The sequence below is a fragment of the Alosa sapidissima genome, chromosome 7, assembly GCF_018492685.1.
Source record: "Alosa sapidissima isolate fAloSap1 chromosome 7, fAloSap1.pri, whole genome shotgun sequence".
NCBI classification, from domain to species: Eukaryota; Metazoa; Chordata; class Actinopteri; order Clupeiformes; family Clupeidae; genus Alosa; species Alosa sapidissima.
In genome coordinates, this window is record NC_055963.1 from 34642398 (window position 1) to 34666397 (window position 24000).

Below are 24000 nucleotides of genomic sequence, written 5' to 3' on the forward strand. Positions count from 1 at the left end.
TTTATGTGTGTGAGTAGGTGTATTAGATGTTCTTGTGTATGACCAGTGTGTTTGTATGTGTCAGGACAAGTGCTCACCCGTGGGGGTCGTATGATCATGCCTCTCCACCTGGTGTGTGTGTGTGTGTGTGTTTGTTTGTTTGTATGTCTGTCTGTCCATGTGTGTGTGTGCTCACCCCTGGGGGTCCTATGACTGATCTGGTCTGATCATGCTTCTCCAACTGGTGTGTGTGTGATGTTCTAGACTCTAGTGTGTGTGTGCGTGTGACAGTATGCATGCGTGCATGCGTGTGTGTGTGTGTGTGTGTGTGTGTGTTCACCCCTGGGGGTCCTATGACTGATCTGGTCTGATCATGCTTCTCCACCTGGTGTGTGTGTGATGTTCTAGACTCTAGTGTGTGTGTGTGCGCGTGTGACAGTATGCATGCATGCATGCGTGCGTGTGTGTGTGTGTGCTCACCCCTGGGGGTCCTATGACTGATCTGGTCTGATCATGCTTCTCCACCTGGTGTGTGTGTGATGTTCTAGAATCTAATGTGTGTGCGTGTGACAGTATGTGTCTGTGCTCACCCGTGGGGGTCATATAATCATGCCTCTCCACTTGGTGAGGGTGTGTATGTGTGTGTGTGTGTGCGTGTCTGTGCGAGTGTGTGTGCGCGCGTGTGCTCACCCGTGGGGGTCCTATAATCATGCCTCTCCACCTGGTGAGGGTGAGTGTGTGGGTGAGTGTGTGTGCATGTGTGCACGCGTGTGTGCATGCCTGTGTGTGTGTGTGTGCTCACCCGTGGGGGTCCTATAATCATGCCTCTCCACCTGGTGAGGGTCATGTCCTCGTCATCCTCCAGGCCCCAGCTGACCGTTCCATCTCCAACGCCTTTCTGACCCTCCTCCAGCTCTTCCAGAAGCCGGAAGTTACGAGGAACTTTCACGCCTGTGGAACACGCACACACAGACAAGTAAACATAAACACACACACGGATAAACATGCACATCATGCTACAAGGTTACACCCACACATGTTTAACAACTGGCTCGGTTTTTCAAATGGCTTGTACCAGCAGCATCTATCCTAAATAGATAACAGAAACAGCACAAAGTACAAGCACCATCTATCCTATAGAGAGCACCAAATAAGAGCACCATCTATCCTACAGAGAGCACCAAATAAGAGCACCATCAATAAGAGCAACATCTATCCTACAGAGAGCACCAAATAAGAGCACCATCTATCCTACAGAGAGCACCAAATAAGAGCACCATCTATCCTACAGAGAGCACTATCAATAAGAGCACCATATATCCTACAGAGAGCACCAAGCATCACCTTCGCCGATCAGCAGCTTAAGGACAGAAAAGGGAGGTTTTTCCTGCCACAGGGGGCCCATGCACTTGTGGTTAGTGATAGGCTTTGCCATCCCCTCATTAGGCCTTTACTCTGGGACGCAAATCACAAGATTCTCGCTGATGACCGGTGGACACACACAATCATTTTGAGACTTGGGTGTACTCACACTCGACATGGTTCACTTGTACCGTGCCGGAGTACGGTTCTCTCCCGTTCATGGTGCACACACACTGCATACTCTCAAACTGTACCCAGGCACGGTTGAGCTGCTGTGCTGTAGAATGTTGGCATAGGCACGATCAATCATTAAGCCCAACCGTACCGTGCCCGAGTCCACCTTCTCAAGCAGACCTGGGCACAGATAAGGTACCGCGCTCGGGTACGGTACGGAGCAATCACACTGGTCAAACGATCTCAGGTACAGTACGGATGGCATAGTGTGAGTACGCCCTAAGAAACCTCAGACACAAATAGCTTAGGAAAAACTAGCCCAAAACAGTAGCCCTGGGACCAGGCAGCAATGATCAATTCAGAATTTGTCATACAGTTATATCAGTGTACAACTAGTAGTGAAATGTACGTGTACGATGTAGTAGTAAAAATGTCCGATGTGGCTAGCCTGAGCCCAACTATGAAACTGAACAGAAACCTCTTTGTGGAGAAAGTAGACCAGAAACCTCTATGTGGAGAAACTTCTCTAAGTAGAAAGCTGACCAGAGCCTAGCACTGACAAAAAACAGCAGTGACAGAAAGCAGATACAATCTAGTACAGCAAAAACCAGACAAGCAAGGGAACTGGAGAGGAACTAGTAGTCATCAAGGCCCCGCCTAGGAACCCATTCAAACGGAGAAAACTCCCGACTGCAACCAAACCGGTTCAGGAGCAGTTTATTAGATCAGGACCGAACTAAAGAGACCAGTTTCCCACACCAGAGATACTAAAGATCAGAACCACGGGCTCTGTGAAAGTCCGGTCCGTAGTAAGTTAATGCGCTGGGATCTCTCCTGGATGCACCTGACAGTCAAGGGCACAAATCCCCCCCCCTCCCCCCATGTTCGCTCATCTGCCGTGTTACCTAGTTTCATAACAGCACGACGACAAATACATCAGAAGTAATTGATATTTAAGTTGATTTATCACAAGATAGTCACAAGAACTGTTCATTAGAAACCTAACATCAGCGTACTGCAACACCATCAAGAGTAACGTTATAATGTTGGTAGCAGCTAGCATGTAACGCGTTTGGCATCCCTTTCCTCACACGCACTGCTTCTGTTTAGCATTAACATGTACTGTAGGAGTGTGTAAAGAGGCTTCGAACCCACGTTTATGTTTGTCAGGGCAAAAACAAAATGGCATAATTCTTGCAGATACTGCTAACGTTAAGCCAAAACAAGGAGACAAGATGTTGCCTGCAAGCTGAAATGCTGCTAGCCATCTAGCTTAGCTAGCTAAGTTACTTGACAGATGGCATGAATCTCACAGCTAACGTTAGCTAGGTTTTGTCGTTGCGTCAACTTAAACAGAATCCACGTACATCATCATAGAACTGCGTTCAACAGAACTCGTACAAAGACACACTGCTCGTAAGATGTAGAAAAGAGAAAACTAAGTAAAAGGTTCATGCGGAGGCATAGCCGTCTGTACAATGCATGACATGCCAGAGGACTGGATGGCTAGCATAACAACAAAGCGCGATGAGTGACGCGGCAGTTGGTGGCTAGGTGTTGGGTATTTGAAGGGGCACCGAGTTATTGGCAAGCGTAACATAACGTTATAGTCAGGACATTTTGGCTAACTGTTGAACGAACCTTGCAGAAAACCCAAACACGATTCATGACCCAACTGGGCATGAACATATAACACGATAATGATGTCACCTAGCAAGCTAGCAAACAAAGGCATGGATACAGTACCAAATTGCGTTAGAAGGCAGCAGCTCACTAGCTAGCCCGCCTTGCAAACTAACCTAGCTGGCTAAGTGCTAGCCTTAGCTAGCGTTAAACTCAATCGGTATTCTTGATGACTACCATATTAAGTGGTATCCCTCTGGAGGGTGATCACACACAGTCTGTATGTTAAAGGTATAACCTTCCTAAATAATAACACGTACGTGAATCAGATTCAACCACGCAACACTGAAAAAGATTATGCTCATGTTGAGAAATTCATTTACCTGATCCGGCGGAGACCGCCATCTTGTCGCTGTGCAGTGGGTGCGCGCACGCTACACACAGGTCCGGGTGCAGCGCACATCACATTAACCCAAAAATATTAAATACAAAAAAAAAAAAGCGTTAACTCATTTGACGCCAGTGTCCAGGGTGGGATGGTCACTATTTATGATATAATTAAAATACGTATTTATAATACTAAATAGTATTTGGCTATTCGCACTTGATTTTTTGGGGGGAAATGGCTTTGCATTTTGTATCAAAACTTCATTTTTTATATTTTACAAATATTTGTGCATTTTAGAGATGTCAATGTGATGATGTCATATCAGCGCAAACTAATGGAGCTTCTGATTGGTGCTGAATTAGGTTTCACTGTCTATGGGTGGGACTTGTGTCTTTGGAACAGTATCCCCTTATCATGCATCTATTTTTTGAAAGAGAGAGATTTCAGTCTTCCTATTCTCTGCCGGTAGTTGCTTTCCTTTGCTGGATTGATAACAGGCTTAATCAATGACAAAATGGCATACTTAGAAAAAAAAGGTTGGTGGCGCTAAAAGCCATCAAGCTGAACAGACTCCTGCAATGTAGGCCATAGGTGACCACACACAAACATTCACACTCCCTCTCACACACACACACTCGGCCTCAGTTACTTGCTCAACCACTCTCCCTCTCAAGTTTGCCTTAACCTATGAACTGTTTTGGAACATTAGGTCTATACAAAGCCTTATTGGAGTTTTAAGCTAAATGTTTGCCTGTAAACATATTTGATCTCTACTCACATTCTGTGGTTCTCATTCTCATTGTGGTACAGTGGTTAGAGTTGGGTTTGTACGACTTCATACATTTTCAAACATTGTCCTCTTAATCAACTGAGCAATGCATTGATGAGAGCCAGTAGATGGAAGTGATGTCATGCCATTGAAAAGTATTTTAAGAATTTTCAAAATACAAAAATACAGTATTTTACTTTAATACATAGTGTGGTGGCCATAGTAGGCCTATTTTGTAGTTTATTTTAATACAGTTAAAAGGAAGGTATTTGGTATTTTATTTTAAAATACATTTTAACATATTTTTGCCCATCCCTGCCGGTAATATACAACATCAAATGAAAATCATACTTGTCCTCAAAGACTTGTCCCTCTCAGCTTGCCGTACCATACATTTAACATACATTTAACTCAAAGACGTATGTCCCTCTCAGCATGCCGAATAACATTTAACATACATTTAACTCAAAGATGTATGTCCCTCTCAGCATACCGAATAACATTTAACATACATTTAACTCATCTTTAATTAATTTCTTTGTTTACAAATGAACAGATTACAAATCTTACAATAACACTCAAAAAGCAACAGATAGTCATAGTTATTTATTTAGTTTATTTATAAATATATGTACAACAGTACTCCCAAATGGGAGACAACAGAAAGGCATCAAGGCATGGTTATTGATATTTCAGTATAACATAGTTAAAAAAGCATGTTTTCTTTCCTTCAGCAAACCCCTTCCGAAATATGGGGAAAATCACAGGCTGTGGCAACAATGAACCACTCCACAATTATCTACCACAAGGCTGCCGCTGCAGAAAACCAGCAACTTCAACAGTTAGAGGCATTATCCTTATCTGCGATAACATTAAAATAACTTCTTATTTCATTAGAATATCAATCTGGAGAGTAGTAATATACAACTCTACATGAAAATGGGGGATGAAGCTAATTAGCTAATTAGCAAAAGACGTTGCTTGCTGCCCCCTTTGGCCTATAGTGTATATGTGTGTATATATAGAAGTGTGTGGTAGAACCGGCCTGATCTGGTCCGAAAGGTTCCGTCTGTCATTTCTGGACCAGAGCCCTGTCGGGTCAGGGCACGCGCCGGTCCAGAGAATCAGACGGCATCATGGGTAGGCTAGAGCCAGCTCCACCCAAATCTCCCCACCCGACCGCCCCCATCCTTACAGACAGACAATCAACAAAATATCAAGATACACAGTAAAATACCTCAAAAACAGCAGCCCAAAGGCAGACTAATATAGGCAGAGTATTCCCGTCACCCAACACAATGTTAAGAAAAGCTGACCACTGTCCAGGAACTAACACACACTTACAGGCACGGTTTAGCTCATGGCTACCTGCCTGGTTTCCCCCTACACTGCAGAGTAATCTTGACACAACCTAGAGAGAAGCCCACTGAGCGACACATGATTCTATGCTGATATTAAAAAAATAAATGGCTGTCACGTACACACACTTTGTTTGGCCTGATCCATTAACACAAGAGCACCATTTCTACTGTTTTACTTGACTAGGAGCACCCAAGTGACCCTTACACACAGGTCCGTCACCACACTCATCACCATAGAAATCACCAGACTCCCACTCGCCCCCACCATAGATATCACCAGCCCCTCCCCCCACCCAACCATAGAAATCACCAGACTCCCACTCCCCCCCACCATAGAAATCACCTGGCTAAAACTCCCTTAAACCCCAAAGCACTAGGAGACACACTTCACCATAATGACATCATTGGCACACACCATGTGGTGGCTCGAATTGACCCCTCGTTTGTACAGATAAGATGAAATGACCCTTTATTATTGACCTTTATACAGAAAAGATAAAAATGTACCCTTTATTACTGACCTTTATACAGAAAATATGGATTGACCCTTCATTATTGCCCTTCACACAAAAAAGTAGCATTGACTCCTCATCACTGACTTTTCTATAGATCATATGGATAAGTCCCAGCTCTGGGCGGGACCTGGTCCAGTAAATCCTCGGCCAGAGAACAGCTAGGCAGCTTACTGGTAACACGATTCCTCACTGGCATTATTTCTACTGACCTTTGACCTTTTAAAATAGGGAATCATCTCAAAATGACATGGTTGGACAGGATGTTTTTATGTTGAAAAGGCGAACGCACACTGACTCATGGAACTTTGGGAGGTGCTGGTCACAGGATAGGTGACATGACACACTACTCTGGGTGCTCAGACACCACAGCGGTTTAATAAGAGACAGCGTTTCGGTCGCTATGGTTTCGGCCAGTGGCCGTTGTCCCTTATTAAACCACTGTGGCATCTGGGCAGCTAGAGTGTGCGGTCATCCTCTGTCTTTCATATTGACAGGATTTTTGTAACCAAACCTTATACGTTTGGGGCCCCCGGTTTTAAAAACCTTGTGATAGATACTGTAGTGGCCCAATTTAGTCTATGTTGTCGTTTTGGCCTGATTTGCAGTGAGCACGCGTGTGCTGGGCCTCTCCTGGGGAAGAGGCCTGTCCAGCGGGAGAGTTGGGCACTGCAGGGCCGAGCTGAGCTACAGTAAGGCTACTCAGCAGTGGACATTCATTTATAGCACTTCGGACAGGAGCGTGCACGCACACACGCACACACTGGGTGACTATGGAAGGGATTGTGCTCTGATATGGCAGATGCCTGCCAAAGTCATTGTTTTTGCCACATCTTTAACTACACAGAACCAGTCTGTCACTTCCTGTAAACCAGCTGCGAACCAACTCCTCTCTCAGGCCCCTCCCTGCTCCAGGGCCACCTCACCAGGACTACAAACCCCACATCCCCACAAATCCCATGGAAACCGTGTGCAAATTCATGATGGCCTGACTTGGTTGTGGCTTTAGATCAGAGTCTGGCTTGCCAACGGGGGCTCACTGACAGGCCTGTCGGCCATCTTAAACGTTAGTGCGTGGAGCCTCTGCAGCTGCCTGAAGATCGCACGTAAGAATGCTCCACTGCGTTCTGTAAAGTCACTCTGTCCCTTACACGAGAGCTTTAAGCAAAGCAGAATTATATACAAAAACATATCTTACTGCCAGACATGCACTGCTCTTACACACTCCAAATTAAGACATAACATGGTATCTAATATCAGACTGCATAGGTCTGTGCTGGATTAGTTTCTAACAAGTTGTATGTAATACATCTCTAGTCAATATGCTTGAAAGTAAAATGAACAGATAAGACTAACAAATTGGCTGTTATTCCGGGAGGAAGCTGTGGTAACCTGGCAACCCTGGTCTTCGTCACTTCACGCAATTTGCATTGTATTATCTTTACTACAGCACCGAGAAAGAAGCACTTTTTTGGAATGACCGCTAACAAGGACACCTGAACATGGGAATGACTGTTGCAAAGGACTACATGGATGGGAAGAAACGTTTTGAGGTGTGGAATTTGGCATGATAGCTGGAATGGTGTGTGTGCGTGTGTGTGTATGTGCATGTGTGTGCATGTGTGTGTATGTGAGAGAGAGAGAGAGAGAGAGAGTGAGAGAGTGTTTTCTGCCTGTCAGCTTAAGGCAGAGCCCTGGTTTGAAACACAAAAGTAGCGTTCTGAGCTCTAGAAAGTCCTAGAAAGCAAAGGCATTGTGAAGGGCACACTGACCAGCATAAGAGAACGGTTCCACTGCACTGAGCCAGGAGAGCCACCGACTCTGGACTAGATGCAGGCCTAAATCAGGTCTAAATCAGGTCTAAACCAGGCCCGGCTGGTTTCAGGGTCAGGTGCTCCCTGGCTGGTAAGGCTACAGGAGGATAACTGCATAACTGACAGCTTTGCCCATCAGGACACAAGCACAGGATGAAGACACTGAAGTGTCTGAAGCCCCTCAGGAAACAAATAGCACCCCCTGGTGCGCTGGAGGCCATAGAGCCACATGTGACACTTGATGCGTGGCGGCGACACAAGAGCACATGTCCCAGGCGTTCAGCCCTGTTCTGTCATTATGGAAACTGAACTGAAAAGAACTAAAGCAAAAACCCTTGGGTGCAGATGAGAGGACGTCTTCCTCTGTTCAAGTATTTTCACAGTTCGGATATTCAGACACATCCGGTGTTTGCCAAAAAGACTAAGTGCTTTGTTTGTTTGTTTGTTTGTTTGTGTGTGCAGCTGACTGTCCATGGCCTGAAGAGCGTAGCGTAAAGGGTGTGCTGAGAGCGCGCTGGCCAGAGGAAAAGACGCTGGTCAGAACAGATCTCAGATGAGCCACTGCTGTAAGACTACGGGGGAGTATTGCTTTAAGTCTCAACGTCAGCTCAAGCAAAGCAAAGCGCACACACACACACACACACACACACACACACAGACACACACACACTCTCCCGAAGAGTCCGAGCATCAGGGCGAGGAAGAAAGCCTGGATCAGATCGGATCGGTCCGACCCGGGTGACTGCGGCTGTGGGCATCTTCTAGATCGGTCCTTCAGAAACCCCTCCTGCACGCCGAGTGGAGAGTGTGTGTGTGTGTGTGTGTGTATGTGTGTGTGTGTGTGTGGGGGGGGTGTGGGCTGTGTGTGTGTGTGTGTGTGTGGGGCGGAGGGGGGGGGGTCTGGTTGCAGTGGAGGTCTCTGAGGTAGGCGCTGCAGCAGACCAGCCAGACAGCAGATCAGATGACCCCGGCGCAGAACCGCAGAACCACAGAATGGACCCGGGCCTCCAGTCAGCTGCTATTTGGACGGGGATGTGTGTGTGTGTGTGTGTGTGTGTGGGGGGGGGGGGTGTGGGCTGTGTGTGTGTGTGTGTGTGTGGGGCGGAGGGGGGGGGGTATGTGGTGGATGTGTGTGTGGGTTGCATGTGTGATGTGTGTATGTGGGCTGTGTGTGTGGTGTGTGTGTTTGGTGCATGTGGTGTGTGTTTGGTGCATGTGGTGTGTGTGTGGTGCATGTGGTGTGTGTGTGTGGTGCATGTGTGGTTAGTTGGTCTTGTGGGCCCACTTGAGGTCGTCGGATCGCGGCTTCTCCCCCGTCACCCCCTGAATCAGCTCCTCAAGGTTCCGCCAGAAACCCAGCTTCTCCAATGGGTAGTTTAGCCAGCCTGCACACACACCACCACCCACACACACACACACACACACACACACACACACACACACACACACAAACAAACAGAGGTCAGCATGTGAACACTCAAGGAACCTGTAAGTATCACAAGGACTATGGCTGATGATATGATATTTCGTTTTAAATACAGGTCCATCTCAAAATATATCATGGAAAAGTTACATTTTTCCCTTTGTTTTATCTATGTTTTATGTTTAATCTTGATTATTCTAATCACAAATCTGTTACAACACCCTGTGCCCCCTTCAGGCCTGGCATGGCCTTTGCATGGGCAATGCAGGCCTACATGTAGCTTGCCCAATTAGCTAATCACGCACACCTAGTGAAGGGGATGTTCTCTCTTTGGGGGCACTTTTCGGTTAGGCACATTCTGTTGCAGGCACCTTTGGGTTAGCTCTCTCCCACTGGCACCTTTTTAACATCATACTGACCTTGGCATATGCACACACTTGCATACATGCTTCTACTTTCCCCTAGACATATTTTGATAATGGTTATTTATTGTTTTTGATTACTTTTAAATAAATATGTTATTTGTTAAAATTCTCTGTTGTCCCGACTAACCTCTTTTAGCCGGTCGTAACATTATACAGAACTGTCGCCCTGAGATGAGCTCTAATTAGCTAATTAAGTCAACACACCGGCAATGGCTTCCTGAGCCTTCTCTCTGCTTGGCCAGGGCAATGGATTTTTCCACGATGTTCAGCTGTATCAGCAAGCTGACGTGAGTGAGACAAGACCCGATCAGCAAACTAACGTGAGTGAGACAAGACCCGATCAGTAAACTAACGCAAGTTTCTACATCGTCGTTTTCAGATCCAGTTATCAAATGAGTACAGGGGCCGACAGCATTATCAAATTGTTCCATTTCAGGAGCTCAAAACGCCTAGAAGAGAGCTGCAAACGTAAAAGTGTTCCGGATTACACAAATCTAACAAAAGTGTTCTGGACTACACAAACGTCATAAAGTGTTCTGGATTACACAAACCAGAGCCATATAGATGGAGAGTTGCGACAACTCCATTGATGCTAATGTTCCATTTTTTTTTCAACAATGGCGGCTAATGGAAGCCTCAAATAGTTCCCGGAAGTTAAGTAAGGGATAATGTATAGAACGCCGGTCATTATTGGGAAAATAAGTCCCGACAGGGCGAACCGGACCCCGACGCACAGCGGAGGGGTCTTGTTCCGCCCTGAAGGACCAAGCTTGCGCTGATATGATGCATGATCACTGATCAAATTGCTATTTTCTGACACAATGCACAACCATTCCCAGGTGCTCACCTGTCTGAATCTCAAGCTCTTTAGCCTAGCATCTTAATTCTGTTCACAGCACGGTGAATGACAAACGATGACTATGCTGTTCATGTTTATGAGTTCATAGCCTGGTTATATATCGAAGGACTTCCATTTTTTTATATTTTATTATGATCACTCGCATTACCATGGGGTTAGTGTGTAGGTAATGACACGGTTAACTTGCCCACCATTACACTGGAGAGATGTTAAAAAAGTTTTTTTTTACTCTCCCGCGACGATAGGTTACTTCAGGTAATTCGCTCATTAGCGCAGATCAGTGACTACCAGATAAGAGAAAACACTGGGGAGAAAACTCAGACAAGTTAATGTTAGACTAGCTGTGTTACAGTTTCTAGTTGCAAAATCGCTGGAGCTCCATGCGCTTTTGTAGGAAAGAAGGAAGGAAGAAGAAATTGTAGAAAGAGATATTAGGCCAAATATTAAGTGACACATACGTAAAAGGGAGAAAAAAAGGTCACCTTTCGATATTTAGCAGGCTACGATATAATGTCTGGAATTTAATTTAATATTGTTATAAATATTGTATATCAACGCATTTATTGACTGTCAATTACCCAAAATCGTAGCTCTGTCTATCATTGAACAGTAGCTTATTTAATGCATTCTAATCCATTGTCAATCACTTCCGGGAACTTTTTGAAGTTTACATGAACCACGTGATCTTAACGAATTTTGAACACCCATTGTCGCAACTCTCTATCTTTAAGGCTCAGACACAAACGTAAAAGTGTTCCGGATCACACAAATGTAGCAAAAGTGTTCTGGATTTAAACACAAACAGTATAGTGTAGACGCAGCCAATGTATGCATGTCATGTGACGTATTTCAACTGCGTAGCAGAAACAGAAGACTGAGCTGGTCCCTGTTATCGATTGTGTGTGTGTGTGACTGACCTGTGGTGATGCAGAAGTAGGTCTCGTGGGGCGAGACATGGTGTACTCGGTGGTGTTTGCGGGGCAGGATCACGTGCCAGTCCTGCAGCTTCTGCACCCACAGCGGCAGCCCGAAGTACGTGTGCGACCACTTATGGATCTGATTGGTCAGTGTCACAAAGATGGCCAACGCAAACACGTAGCAGTGCCAGGGGTAGTTACGGTACTGCTCCGCTAGGGGGCAGAAAGAGAGGGGTAGTTACAGTACTGCTCCACTAGGGGGCAGAAGGAGAGGGGTAGTTCTCTTTTGGGGGGCAGAAAGAGAGGGGTAGTTACAGTACTGTTCTGCTAGGGGGCAGAAAGAGAGGGGTAGTTACAGTACTGCTCCGCTAGGGGGCAGAAAAAGAGGGGTAGTTCTCTGCCCTCCCCCCAGCAGAGAACTACCCCTCTTTTTCTGCCCCCTAGCGGGGCAGTACTGAGAAGGGAGGGGTAAATGCATTGTGTGTGTGTGTGTATGCATGCATGCGTGTCTCACCAGGAGAGAGTGTGAGGAAGCTGTAGGCCATGTTAGCCAAGGGTATGATGGTCAGCATGCAGTTGTCCCCATTGGTCTCAATGAAGTCGTGGCGAGTGATGGCAGTGGGGTCGATGTGGTGCTCCCTGAACGGACGGATGAAGGCCTGGAGAGAAAGAGAGAGAGAGGGTGAGAGAGAGAGAAAATGAGAGAAAGAAAAAGTAGGAAAGAGAGAGGAAGAGACAGACAAAATGAATGAGAGAGAGAATGTGAATGAAAGAAAGAGAATGAGAGAGTGATTGAGAGTGTGTGAGAGAAAGATAATGAGAGTGATTGAGAGTGAGAAAGAGAATGAGAAAGAGATTGAGACAGTGAGAGAGAGAGAGAAAGAGAATGAGAGAGAAAGCGCTTTCAAATATAACCTCCGGTGTATATGCGGAGGTTTGTCAAACGGAGGTCCTACCCTTCAGATGATTCAGATATGATGCTAAGCTGCGGACCTTATACTGACCAAATATCCTATACTATACTATACTATACTATACAAATATCAGCTCAGCAGTGAGGTTATGAGAAGGCTATCAATGAACAGAAAACCGACCGTGTTGGCAAACAATTTATTAAATACTGTTATTGTCGTCAACGACGTCACTGTAGGCTCCTGCCTTTTCAGCGCCTTCTGCTTATGATGATTCAGTCTTTTGAATGAGTTTGGCCTTGCGATGCAGTTGTAGGCTACATCAACGTCTCTTGCTGTTCCCTTCATGTGTTCTATCACAATGCTGTCTGCCCTCATGGACAGTAGCTCCGTGATGTCTGCATCTTTCCAGGTCGGAGATTTTCTGGACAGCACTATGCCACTCCAACATAGCACTGGCATTAAAGTCAGATTTAACCACATGGACGCACGAAAGAAACGTCACCCACACGCCCTTTCTAGGTGTGAATTTTAACCGCATGTTCTACGCTTCGTTCAGACACAGCACATTTACATAATGTCCGGAGGAAATACTAGGGGGGGAGTAGTAGAACAACCGGCTAAATTCGGAATTTCATATGACCGTTTATGTCGTTCAGATATACGGCCCCACCGTTTAACATCAGCAGAACCTCCGGTCTTACACGTATGTCTGAAAGCGCTTGGTGGTGGGAGAGAGAGAGATTAAGAGTGGGGGGGGGGGGGGGTGTTCACCAGCACCAACAATGAAGGTGTTCAACAACAAAGAAGCTAGTACTTAGAAACCTAGCCCTGTGTCAGAGTGTTGTGTGTGTGTGTGTGTGTGTGTGTGTGTGTGTGTGTGTGTGTTTACATTTTCAGACGTATTTTGAGTGGAACCTGTGTTTTTCACACCAATTTGCCCTTTATAACACCTGTCATCCAGCTAAGAATAGAACCTGCATGATTAATTACTACAAACATGCTGACGTCTCTCTCTTTCTCTCTCACACACACACACACACACACACACACTCGTTAGAGATGCAGTCGAACAACACACATACAAAGGCAAGCACACTCCTCTCTTAGTCTAAATACACACAGATGGAACCCGATCTCACTTCACCATACATCTCTTCACATAAAGAAACACACACACACACACACACACACGGGTCCTACCTTTCCAAAAATAGGCAGATCCACGGAGCCCCAGGTATCTGCTCCCCAGTGTACAAATCCAGAGGCAAAGTCTGCAGTAAGAATGCCTGCCACTGGAACACACACACACACACACACACACACAGACACACACACACACAAATACTCAGTTACATGGAAATATACATCACACACAAACATACACTCATGTTAACATTCAGGTGCCTGGACACATACCCATGTCATGGTCATGGTGTTCATAGTCAGTCACACACACACACACACACACACACACACACACACACACCTCACACACACTTGCACGCACACACATATATACAGATAAACACACACCATATGAGATTAAGTATTCTAGCACACACACAGACAGGAATTACAATTCATAGATACCGAAAAGACACACACACACACAACCAGGGCAATGGATGCTAAGAGACAAAAAAGAGGGGAAAACACAAAAAAGTGTGTGTGTGTGTGTGTGTGTGTGTGTGTGTGGGTGGAAGATGTACCATGTCCTGCTTTAACCTCCAGTCAAGCTCCTGTACAGTCCAATCAGTGTCAATCATGACCCCCTTCACTCATTGCTATCATGCACGCACACACACACACACACACACACACACACACACACACACACACACACACACACACACACACACACACAAGCACTCAGTCAGACAAAGACAAACACAGACACAGACACAGAAGCAACACAGTGGCTATTAATAATTCAGCTTTCTGGTGAGTTCCAGATTGTTTGAAAAAAATAAGACCGCCTGCCTGATGGAGCAATTCTGAAGACTCAACTGTGTAACTGTGTACAACAGAAGCCTTTACTAAGGACTGCGTGTGTGTGTTACTCAGGAGTGTGTGTGTGTGTGTTACTAAGGAGTGTGTGTGTGTGTGTGTGTGTGTGTGTGTGTGTTACTCACAAGTGCGTCTGTGTGTCTTAACGAGTCTCTTCGGAGGAGTGTATGTGCATTACACAGGAGTGTGTGTGTGTGTGTTACACAGGAGTGTGTGTGTTACTCTAGCCCTTCTATATCAATGGCACTTTTTGTGCAGGTGCGGGTTTGTTTGGATGTCTGTATGGCTCCTTTGTCTATCAAACTTAGAGTTCATGTGAATTACCTTTGTATAGTGATTTCATGTGTGTCTGTGAATTACCTTTGTATAGTGATTTCATGTGTGTCTGTGAATTACCTTTATAGTGATTTCATGCATGTCTGTGAATTACCTTTATATAGTGATTTCATGTGTGTCTGTGAATTACCTTTATATAGTGATTTCATGTGTGTCTGTGAATTACCTTTATAGTGATTTCATGCATGTCTGTGAATTACCTTTATATAGTGATTTCATGTGTGTCTGTGAATTACCTTTATAGTGATTTCATGCATGTCTGTGAATTACCTTTATATAGTGATTTCATGTGTGTCTGTGAATTACCTTTGTATAGTGATTTCATGTGTGTCTGTGAATTACCTTTGTATAGTGATTTCATGTGTGTCTGTGAAATGGAAGTTTATTCCCTCTTTCTTCCTTTATCCGTTTAACCCGAGAACGTTTGATAATTAATTTAATCACGAGTGTGTGTGTGTTTCTTAACGAGTCTTTTCAGGAGTGTGTATGTGACACGTTCCCTGTGCCATGGATCTGTGTGTGTTGCTCACGATTATTATACGGCTCTTCACAATGCTAGTAGAACGCTCCATTGACTTGAATGGGATTTCCCAACGTTCTATGGTAAAATATTTTCATGTTATTACCGCTGCAAACATATAATTACTGCCGTCAATGGCAACGGTTTTTGTGCTGCTGATTTAAGTTTTTCACATCACTCCGCAAGTAGTCCGGTCACTTCTTGCATTGGAACTTCATTCAAAAGTGAAAGCAGACGGTTGATCAGCTGTGTTCTAAAGAATGTTTGATTCAAGTTCAGCGTGTGTTGCGAACTATTTGTTTCTCAGCAAAAGCCACGACGAAAAGGTAACAAATAAGTGTAAAGAGACATATCGTGGAGTTTATTTTTTCGTTTTGGCAAGTAGCTGTATAATAAGCGGGATAATGTATAGAACGCCGGTCATTATTGGGAAAGTCCCTTCAGGGCGAAGCAAGACCCTGTCCGGACCCAAGTCCGGTTCGCCCTGTCGGGACTTATTTTCCCAATAATGACCGGCGTTCTATACATTATCCCTTACTTGTGTGTGTGTGTGTGCCTGTGTCTTAACGAGTCTCTTCAGGAGTGTGTATGTGACACGTTCCCTGTGCCATGGATCTGTGTGTGTTACTCACGAGTGTGTGTGTGTGTCTTAACGAGTCTTTTCAGGAGTGTGTACGTGACACGTTCCCTGTACCATGGATCCGTCACGAGAGTGCAGTTTGTGCTTTTAAATGACCAGAGAATTATGTGTTTGTTGCATGTGTCATTTTACCAACTGCCGGTGCTGATAACAATGTGTTCTGAGTGTGTGTGTGTGTGTGTGTGTGTGCGCTGTGTGTGTGTGCGCAGCAGTCTAACTGGTTTGTTGGTGTTTGTCGGTGTGTGCGTGTGTGTCGCAGGGAAGAATTCCTCCCAAATTCAAAATATTTCTCTATGGCAACACGCCAACCAGCCCACCAGAACCTCTGGCTACAGCAGTCTCCTCAGAAGGACACAAACACGAACACACACACACACACAGCATCGATGTGAGCTCTGGAACATTTATGCACACCACTGACACACTTAAAGATCCCTGGAGCCTTTAATGTTTGACCACAGCAGCCTTGGAGAGTGGTCTGCTGTGTGTGTGTGTGTGTGTGTGTGTGTGTGTGTGTGTGTGTGTGTGTGTGTAATGTTTGACCAGAGCAGCCTTAAAGAGTGAAAGTGTCTCATATTGGTTGTGTGGCTTATTCACGCACCTATAGAGTGCTTCATTAACCTGTAACTGCTTTAGGAGGGGGGGAGGCAGAGATGCCCTCTTACAAACATAGCAAGGGCAGGAGGGCAGTGCCAGGCAACACACACACACACACACACACCATAGAACCAGGCACAGAGGTACACACACACACACACACACACACACACACACACACACACACACATATCATAGAAACAGGCACAGAGGTATACACACACACACACACATACACACACACACCATAGAACCAGGCACAGAGGTACACACACACACACAAACCATAGAGCCAGGCACAGAGGTGTACACACACACACACACTGGCAGTACCCACCGATTCCCAGGAGGATGGACCAGAAGTGGCTGAAGTGGAAGTTGGTGAGGAGATGGACGAGGTTGAAGGCCATGAGGGAAAAACACAGGACTACACTGACCCATTCCTGGCACCGCTTACCTGTGCGCACACACACACACACATGGAGTTATTTAAACATAACTTTCAGTGTCCCGCCGGCGGGACGGTTACCCCCCTCCCCCACCTCCCCCCAACATTCTAAATCAATTGTATGCACCATATTGCTATGTAGCATAGTAATGTTATACACCATTTCAAAGCTTTGACTCTTGGGAATCCAAAAATGACAACTTTTTTCATGTACAATCTGTATAGTGCTTTACATTCTCAGATTAATCTTATTATGTCTCAATTAAATTTGATCCAAAATGCCCCCCTCCCCCCCTTCCGCTTTTGGTGCTACCCTGACTTCTGGCTGCAGTGTAGCTGCAGCACAATAAGTAGATGCAACATATTGGGTACTGAAATATTCACAAGAATCCATAGAAATTGAATCTTCATGTTGTGTTATCCAATATTAGTTGTACAGATGTATAGTCTATCTTATACACACTCATTGAACCAACAAAGTAAATGCAAAAATAGAGACATTTTTGTAATCATTCCATATTTAGTGTAGTCATTCCATATCAGAACCCCTGAAGTATAATCCAAATACAAGCATAAAACCTCAAAGTGAGACCACGATTATGCTTCTACACAAAGGGGTTCATGTGCAGTAAGCATTTGATTGTCAGTATGCATTTTGGATAACAAAAAGTCCTATGGGGAGTATCCATAGGCATTTTACAAAACGCATGGGCATACCTTGGCAAATAATCGTCTAAAGCACTCATATTTTCATTCTATATTGATCTACTTTTGCACACAACTTCACAAGACCTGGTGCTAGGGCTCAGTTGTGTTTCTAAGGGATATCAAGAGACCTAGAGGGCTGAAATGTGGTCAGTTCAGAGATGCTTGTAATCCGGCAGAAAGAAAAAACTATATTCTAGCCTCTGTAACTCTTTGTGAGTACATCACACATTTATTGTGACTGTTTCCTACGAAAACTAGAGGTTCTCAGCTTTCTATAGAGGTCCAACATTTGATGGTAGGCCCCAGAAGAGGTGGGAACAATGCTCTTGTAAATAGGCACAGTGCAATTTCAGGCAAAAACTTGAAATTCTTTTTGAGAATTAAGCTGTTAAAGAATTGTGAATCAGAATCTTTCTTATCCTTTTCTTTCACTATTATTTCTATTCTTGTGTGTGTCTCATAAGGGAAGTGGGTTCAACCTGCAGCGTTCTGGCTGATGGACGCGTATGCGTGTGTGTGTGTGTGTGTGTGTGTGTGTGTGTGTGTGTGTGTGTGTGTGTGTGGACCACAGATAGTCCGGCAGCCAAATGCCATAATTTAGGTGAACCTGGTTTTGTGGGCAATTCTCGATATTCAGCCTTTCTTGTTCAATGTGTTGAATATAAGGCGAGGCACTGCAGGTGAACAGGGTAAAAAAAATTAACTAGCAGATATCACTATGAAACTTCCCCAGTTGGTTACTTACATTAATATGAAAAAAAAAATGTATTGCAAGTTTTCTGTAATTTAATGTTCAAATATGCAAATTAGGCATGATCTAATTAAATATGTGCTGATTTGCATAAACTTTAAAAAAGCTAAATCTGAACATTGGATAAAGCCAGGTTCAAAATTACTTTATCATTGTGTTGACATATTAGATGAAAAGTCTTTGACACAGGGAATTATGGATATCTCTTTTTGTTATTCAGTAAATCAGAAAATACTGCCAGTAGCCTTAAAAAATATATTTTCACCATGTTCTTAGGAATAAAATTTCATAAATCAGGCTAGGAATAATATATCAACAAACCCCTCAGTAAAGGCCATCTGAATATGGTTAGGTATAAGACTGGAAAGTTTGGTATATGTAAGTGCTTCTGAAGTGCAGATTTCATTCTCAAAGTGGGAGAGGAAACTCATCCAAGTGCTAGCATCTCTCACTAGCACGTCTCTTAAGGTGTTGGGAGGGAGGTTTACTTACTACACAGCTATGTAACTGACTATTGTTAGCCTGCACTGCCCTCTTTTAGCTGATGTATTTTAGCTCTCTACTACTGTTCTAGTTTCCATAAAATATACATTTATTTTGTATTCTTTATCGCAGCAGTAGTCTATGCTCAGAGCCTAACCTCATCATTCATTTTTAAGTATTGATCCATAGACATGCATTAAAATACTAAGGCCTAATAATACACACAGGTCAGTCTGACTAATTAAAACAAATATATTTAAAACAATTCCAGGCTTGATTTTTGATTCCACTCGACTGAAATATTTAAATTCCCATCCCTAGTTGACATAGTATATATACTTGGATATTAAAGTGAGAGTTTTTAGTTTGGTACAGAGTTCACAGTCATGGAGCCTGAAACCGAGGAATGCTACTTAAGTTGGAAATTCAACTGCCATTTGAAGAAGGATTCATTGATTCGTTACTGAGCCCAACCAGTCTATCAGAAAATGTTAAACTTGCACCAGACTCCATTTTGGAGATGATCAGATGTGGCTGTAAGAGTGAAACCCCTTGTAGCTCTAAGATGCAGTTTCCGGGTTAATGGTGTTGTTCAATGTTCTGTGCATGTTTTAAGGTACTGTAGGATGTTCAAGAACAAATGAGCAAGAACTGCTCAAAACTAATACTAGAGGAAATGTGTACATATTCCGAATTATTACAGGAGATATCTGAAATTATGAATTCATTATTTGACATAGAAAAGGGTTACATTTTCCCAAATTGAATACATGAAGTATTGTCTGAAAACTATCAAACTGTTTTTAGTACATTCTATTTGAGTTGATTTGCTTTTGATATGTGTACTCACCTTGAAATTAGAGGTATTTCCTATTTTTTTCATGATTTTGGCACACAGGGCTTTAGGGGTTAATATATGAAATTGCTCAAGGGATATCACTGGGCACCCTCCTAAATCTTAAAGAGCTACCCCTAGTCTACAAGATTCTGCAAAAAAAAAAAACTTTAACCGACAAAACCAGGTCTGACCCCATGGCTGCCGGACTAAGACACCAATATCTATGAACTGTGCTGTGCAGACATGGCTTGTTCACTTGGGCAGGAGGGGCAGAGCCCTACTAACGATTCATCCACTAGAAAAGTAGATCCACAAAATATTTTTTAAAATAAAATGTTGTTTGTTTATTATTGTAGTCAGTGGCAAAGTACTCAATCATGTTACATTTTTGTATGATTTGCAAAGAAATTTCGAAAAGATCGCAAAGATCTCGTTGATCATATCCATAGTTGTTGTAGGCCTACTGTAACGTTACATTTAATTTCTGGAAGGGCAGTGACGTCACTGCCCTGAAGAAATTGAACAGCGCCTGCTGTTTGTCTATGTAAATCTGTCGACCGATAATGGAACTGCAGCTAGAGCACGGTTAGTAGAAGGTCGGGTGGGCAGATCATGCCACTGCCCACCCTATACGACGTCAGAACTTACTGTAATATGCCTACTGTACTGTAGTATGCCTACTGTATTAGTCCGCACAAAGTTTGTGAGGTCAGACAGACAGTTCAAAAATGGCGAGTGAACAGCATGTGTGCAATAGTGTGGAGTTTCTCTTAAAGAACTCATTCGAAAGACTTGAGTTTGTAGTTAAATTAGCTATCAAAGACCTAGGACCTGATCAGCCCGACATTAACATCGTATACCAACAAACAAAGGACAAGAGTCGGTCATTTAATTGGACATTTTCACGTTCGTCTGATAAGAAGCTCTGGTTGTCCTAAACACAATAAAATGTTCTGTTTTCCATGCCTGCTTTTCCGATCTTCTGGGGGACAAGTGGATGTTTGGAGTAGGCTAGTGAAGGTGTGTGTGACATGAAACATTTTCAGAGGAGGCAAAAAACATGAGGCTAGCATCTGAGTTGTGCAAATTAGCCATGCTACTATTGCAGCACAACTCGATGAGGGCTACAGTGTAAGTGCGAAATCGTGTAGGCCTACGAGTTCACCTGAGAGTGACACAGATAAAGTAAGGCTGATTGCACAGACATTTGATGGGGCTAGTGTCATGAGAGGAGCATCTGGTGGAGTGCGTAAGAAAGTGCAAGACGTGTACCCTAATTGCTATGCACATCAATTGAACCTGGTGATGGAAAAGGCTGCGTCAGCAGAATCCTCAGTGCGTGTCTTCTTCTCGGATCTTTATGGTTTCTCCTAGCCTAGAAATCTAGACGCACCATAGCGGCGCCAAATTAATTTGCTCAGCCTGTACGTCTAGTATCAAACCATAGGGATTTCTATTTGCTGACGCCGTGGACGTCATCCAATCACAGCGCTCTATTTTGTTAGAGAGTCTTAAGGTGGGCTTAACAGGATAACGACAGTCCTGCAACGGTGAACAACAAGGAAGGTGGCTATGGTGAACGAAGAGCAGTTGTTTGAATCGGCGTTGGCGTCAACTTTGGAGGAGTTGGACTTGTGCTTTTCTTTGAAAGTTGAGCAACACAATGCACTTAAGTCATTCCTTTCGAAGAAGGATGTATTTGCCGTTTTGCCGACCGGATACGGATATGGTCGTAGCGCTGGCCTATTGCATGCCTAGGCAGTTTGAAAGACAACTCCTGCCCGCCCCTTGGATTAAGCGAGCGACTATACATTTCAATGATATAGGATGGCTCGCCAGGCTAGGTTTCTCCGCTTTTTTCACAAGATCTCCGAAAAGATTTAAAAGCTTATTTTGGAGTGTTTCGAAATAATTGAAACATCTGGAGATTTTGATACAATCTCAGTTAGAGGCTAAAGGGTTTTCTCGAATGCTCTTAGATCCCGAGTTTTTATTCCTTTTAGACCTGTTCTACAAGATCATGCCCCGTGTAGATGTGCTCTATGCACAGCTGCAGAAAAGAGCAATTGATGCAGTGGAGGCACACAGGGTTACAGACAAGTTTGTGGCCAACATGAGAACGATAGGCCTACGATGTCCCGTGCCTTTGTGCAAAACATACCGGTGTCCAGGATAAGCGCAGGTCCGCTTCTAACTTTGCGCAAATTGCCTATGAAGTGTGTGACAATTATAGTTACCGCCACCGACAGATTTTCATTCACTGGCCATTTGTCTGCCGCCATCCTATTTGATAGTTCAAGCTTCCTCAAATTTTCCAAATCAATCCCCAGAATATTTACCTTTTTAATGAATAGCCTACTTTTAAGTTACTCTTTAAAGTTGAGCTGGCTCTTGAACACAATCATTTCGTTACTTATAATTTCTTTTATGAGTAGGCCTACATGACAATAAACAACTTGAACTTGACTATGAGAGCTGAGTGGTGTAAGGCGGCGTGAAGCCTACGCTTGGAGCTCCAGTGGAATTTTGATTTCGATTTCGAATTCTCGGTTAATTTGTTTCCCTCTTCAGTTTTTCCCCCAAAGTAGTTCTCCACTGATCTGAGCTAATGAGCTGATTACCGGTACCTACCTTGTAGCTTTTATTTGTCTGGAATCTCAAAATTTTAAACTTCACTTCTTATGAATAAAATAATTAAGTAGGTTAACCATAGGTTAATAATGCATGAACAAAACGGTGTTTTGACCGCAAGTGGTAACATTATGGGATTCCATTCCCCAGATTTCGCTCATAGCCTAGCCATAGAAAGAGAGAGTCGTAAAAATGAACAAAATCTCCATGGACCGCCCTTAGTGTGCCTTTTTTTTCTGAACTTGATCATCAGACTCTGCCCCGCCCATCTGTCAACCCAGGAGCCGCTACTGGTGCTGTGTAGATGCACCACAGACACCAATATCTATGAACTGTGTAGATGCACCACAGACACCAATATCTATGAACTGTGTAGATGCACCACAGACACCAATATCTATGAACTGTGTAGATGAATCCTGCCCTGTCTTGCCATACCTTTGTTTACACTTTTTTGCCACAAAGTATTTAGTTTAATTACTCTAATTAATGTCAATCTCACTTGAACAAAGACGGAAAGGGGAGCCTCCAGTCCCATAGTGTTTGTCTCCAACAGACTTGTTTTGCTCCAAGCAGGAACAAAAACAGTTTGATGCCGAAGGTTGTCATGTGACTCTGATCACATGACTCCTTCGGTCCAACAGGAGGCACCACACCACTCGCACAAACTCAAACACACATATTGATTAGCGCTGATTAGCTATTAGTAAGGATCAATACACTTGAGTCTCCTGGAGCATGGATAATGCATGTGTATTTGTGTGTGTGTGTGTGTGTGTGTGTGGAGCATGCATGTGTATTTGTGTGTGTGTGTGTGTGGAGCATGGAATGCATGTGTATTTGTGTGTGTGTGCGTGTGTGTGTGTGCGTGTGTGGAGCATGGAGAATGCATGTGTGTGTGTGTGTGTGTGGAGCATGGAGAATGCATGTGTATTTGTGTGTGTGTGTGTGTGTGTGTGTGTGTATGTATTTGTGTGTGTGTGTGTATGTATTTGTGTGTGTATTTGTGTGTGTGTGTGAGGAGCAAAGAGAATGCATGTGGATTTGTGTGTGCAGCTCAGCTAGTCCCATGAGGGCTGCCTGTGTCTGTCTGGCCGAGACTTGTGATGCTCATTACCTCTCTCTCTCCTTTAACAAAGTCCTCTCACAATCTACGAGGCAAAACTTTACTCCACAGGTGTGTGTGTGTGTGTGTGTGTTGAGTTGTCAGAGTGATGTGAGATCAATACAAACACACAACTCAATGCAAACACACTACTGAGAACAGTACACATCGACACACACTCACTCTCTCCATCTTTTTCCTCTCTCTCTCTCTTTCTCTCTCTCACACACACACGCACACTCTCTCTCTCTCTCTCTCACACACACACACACACACGAAAATACCCTCTCTTCCTCTTTGGGGAGTTTGTGCAAAGAAGGTGCCATTTAAATGGAGCACCCTTTAGGAGGTCATCTGACTGCAGCCCTGTAGGAGTTAGCAGCTAGCGCTAGTAGCCGCCAGCTCAGACATGTGTG

The 24000-nt window shown here is 44.1% G+C and overlaps 1 protein-coding gene across 5 annotated transcripts in view; it reads right to left on the reverse strand.

The window, feature by feature from the left end:
* The window catches only part of peds1 (plasmanylethanolamine desaturase 1), a 30858-nt gene that overhangs the window by 3899 nt on the left and 2959 nt on the right, over positions 1 to 24000 (reverse strand). The window contains exons 2-6 of one of the 5 annotated variants that reach the window (XM_042098542.1): positions 16958 to 17077; positions 13721 to 13812; positions 12121 to 12265; positions 11607 to 11819; positions 782 to 930 (exon numbers count right to left, since the gene is read on the reverse strand). In XM_042098542.1, coding sequence (XP_041954476.1) covers positions 782 to 930; positions 11607 to 11819; positions 12121 to 12265; positions 13721 to 13812; positions 16958 to 17077 — 719 coding nt within the window. Of the gene's footprint in view, positions 1 to 669; positions 731 to 781; positions 931 to 3521; positions 3660 to 8240; positions 8839 to 9132; positions 9368 to 11606; positions 11820 to 12120; positions 12266 to 13720; positions 13813 to 16957; positions 17078 to 24000 lie in introns of those variants that run through there. The other 4 variants (XM_042098538.1, XM_042098540.1, XM_042098539.1 and 1 more) reach the window with 4 other exon arrangements.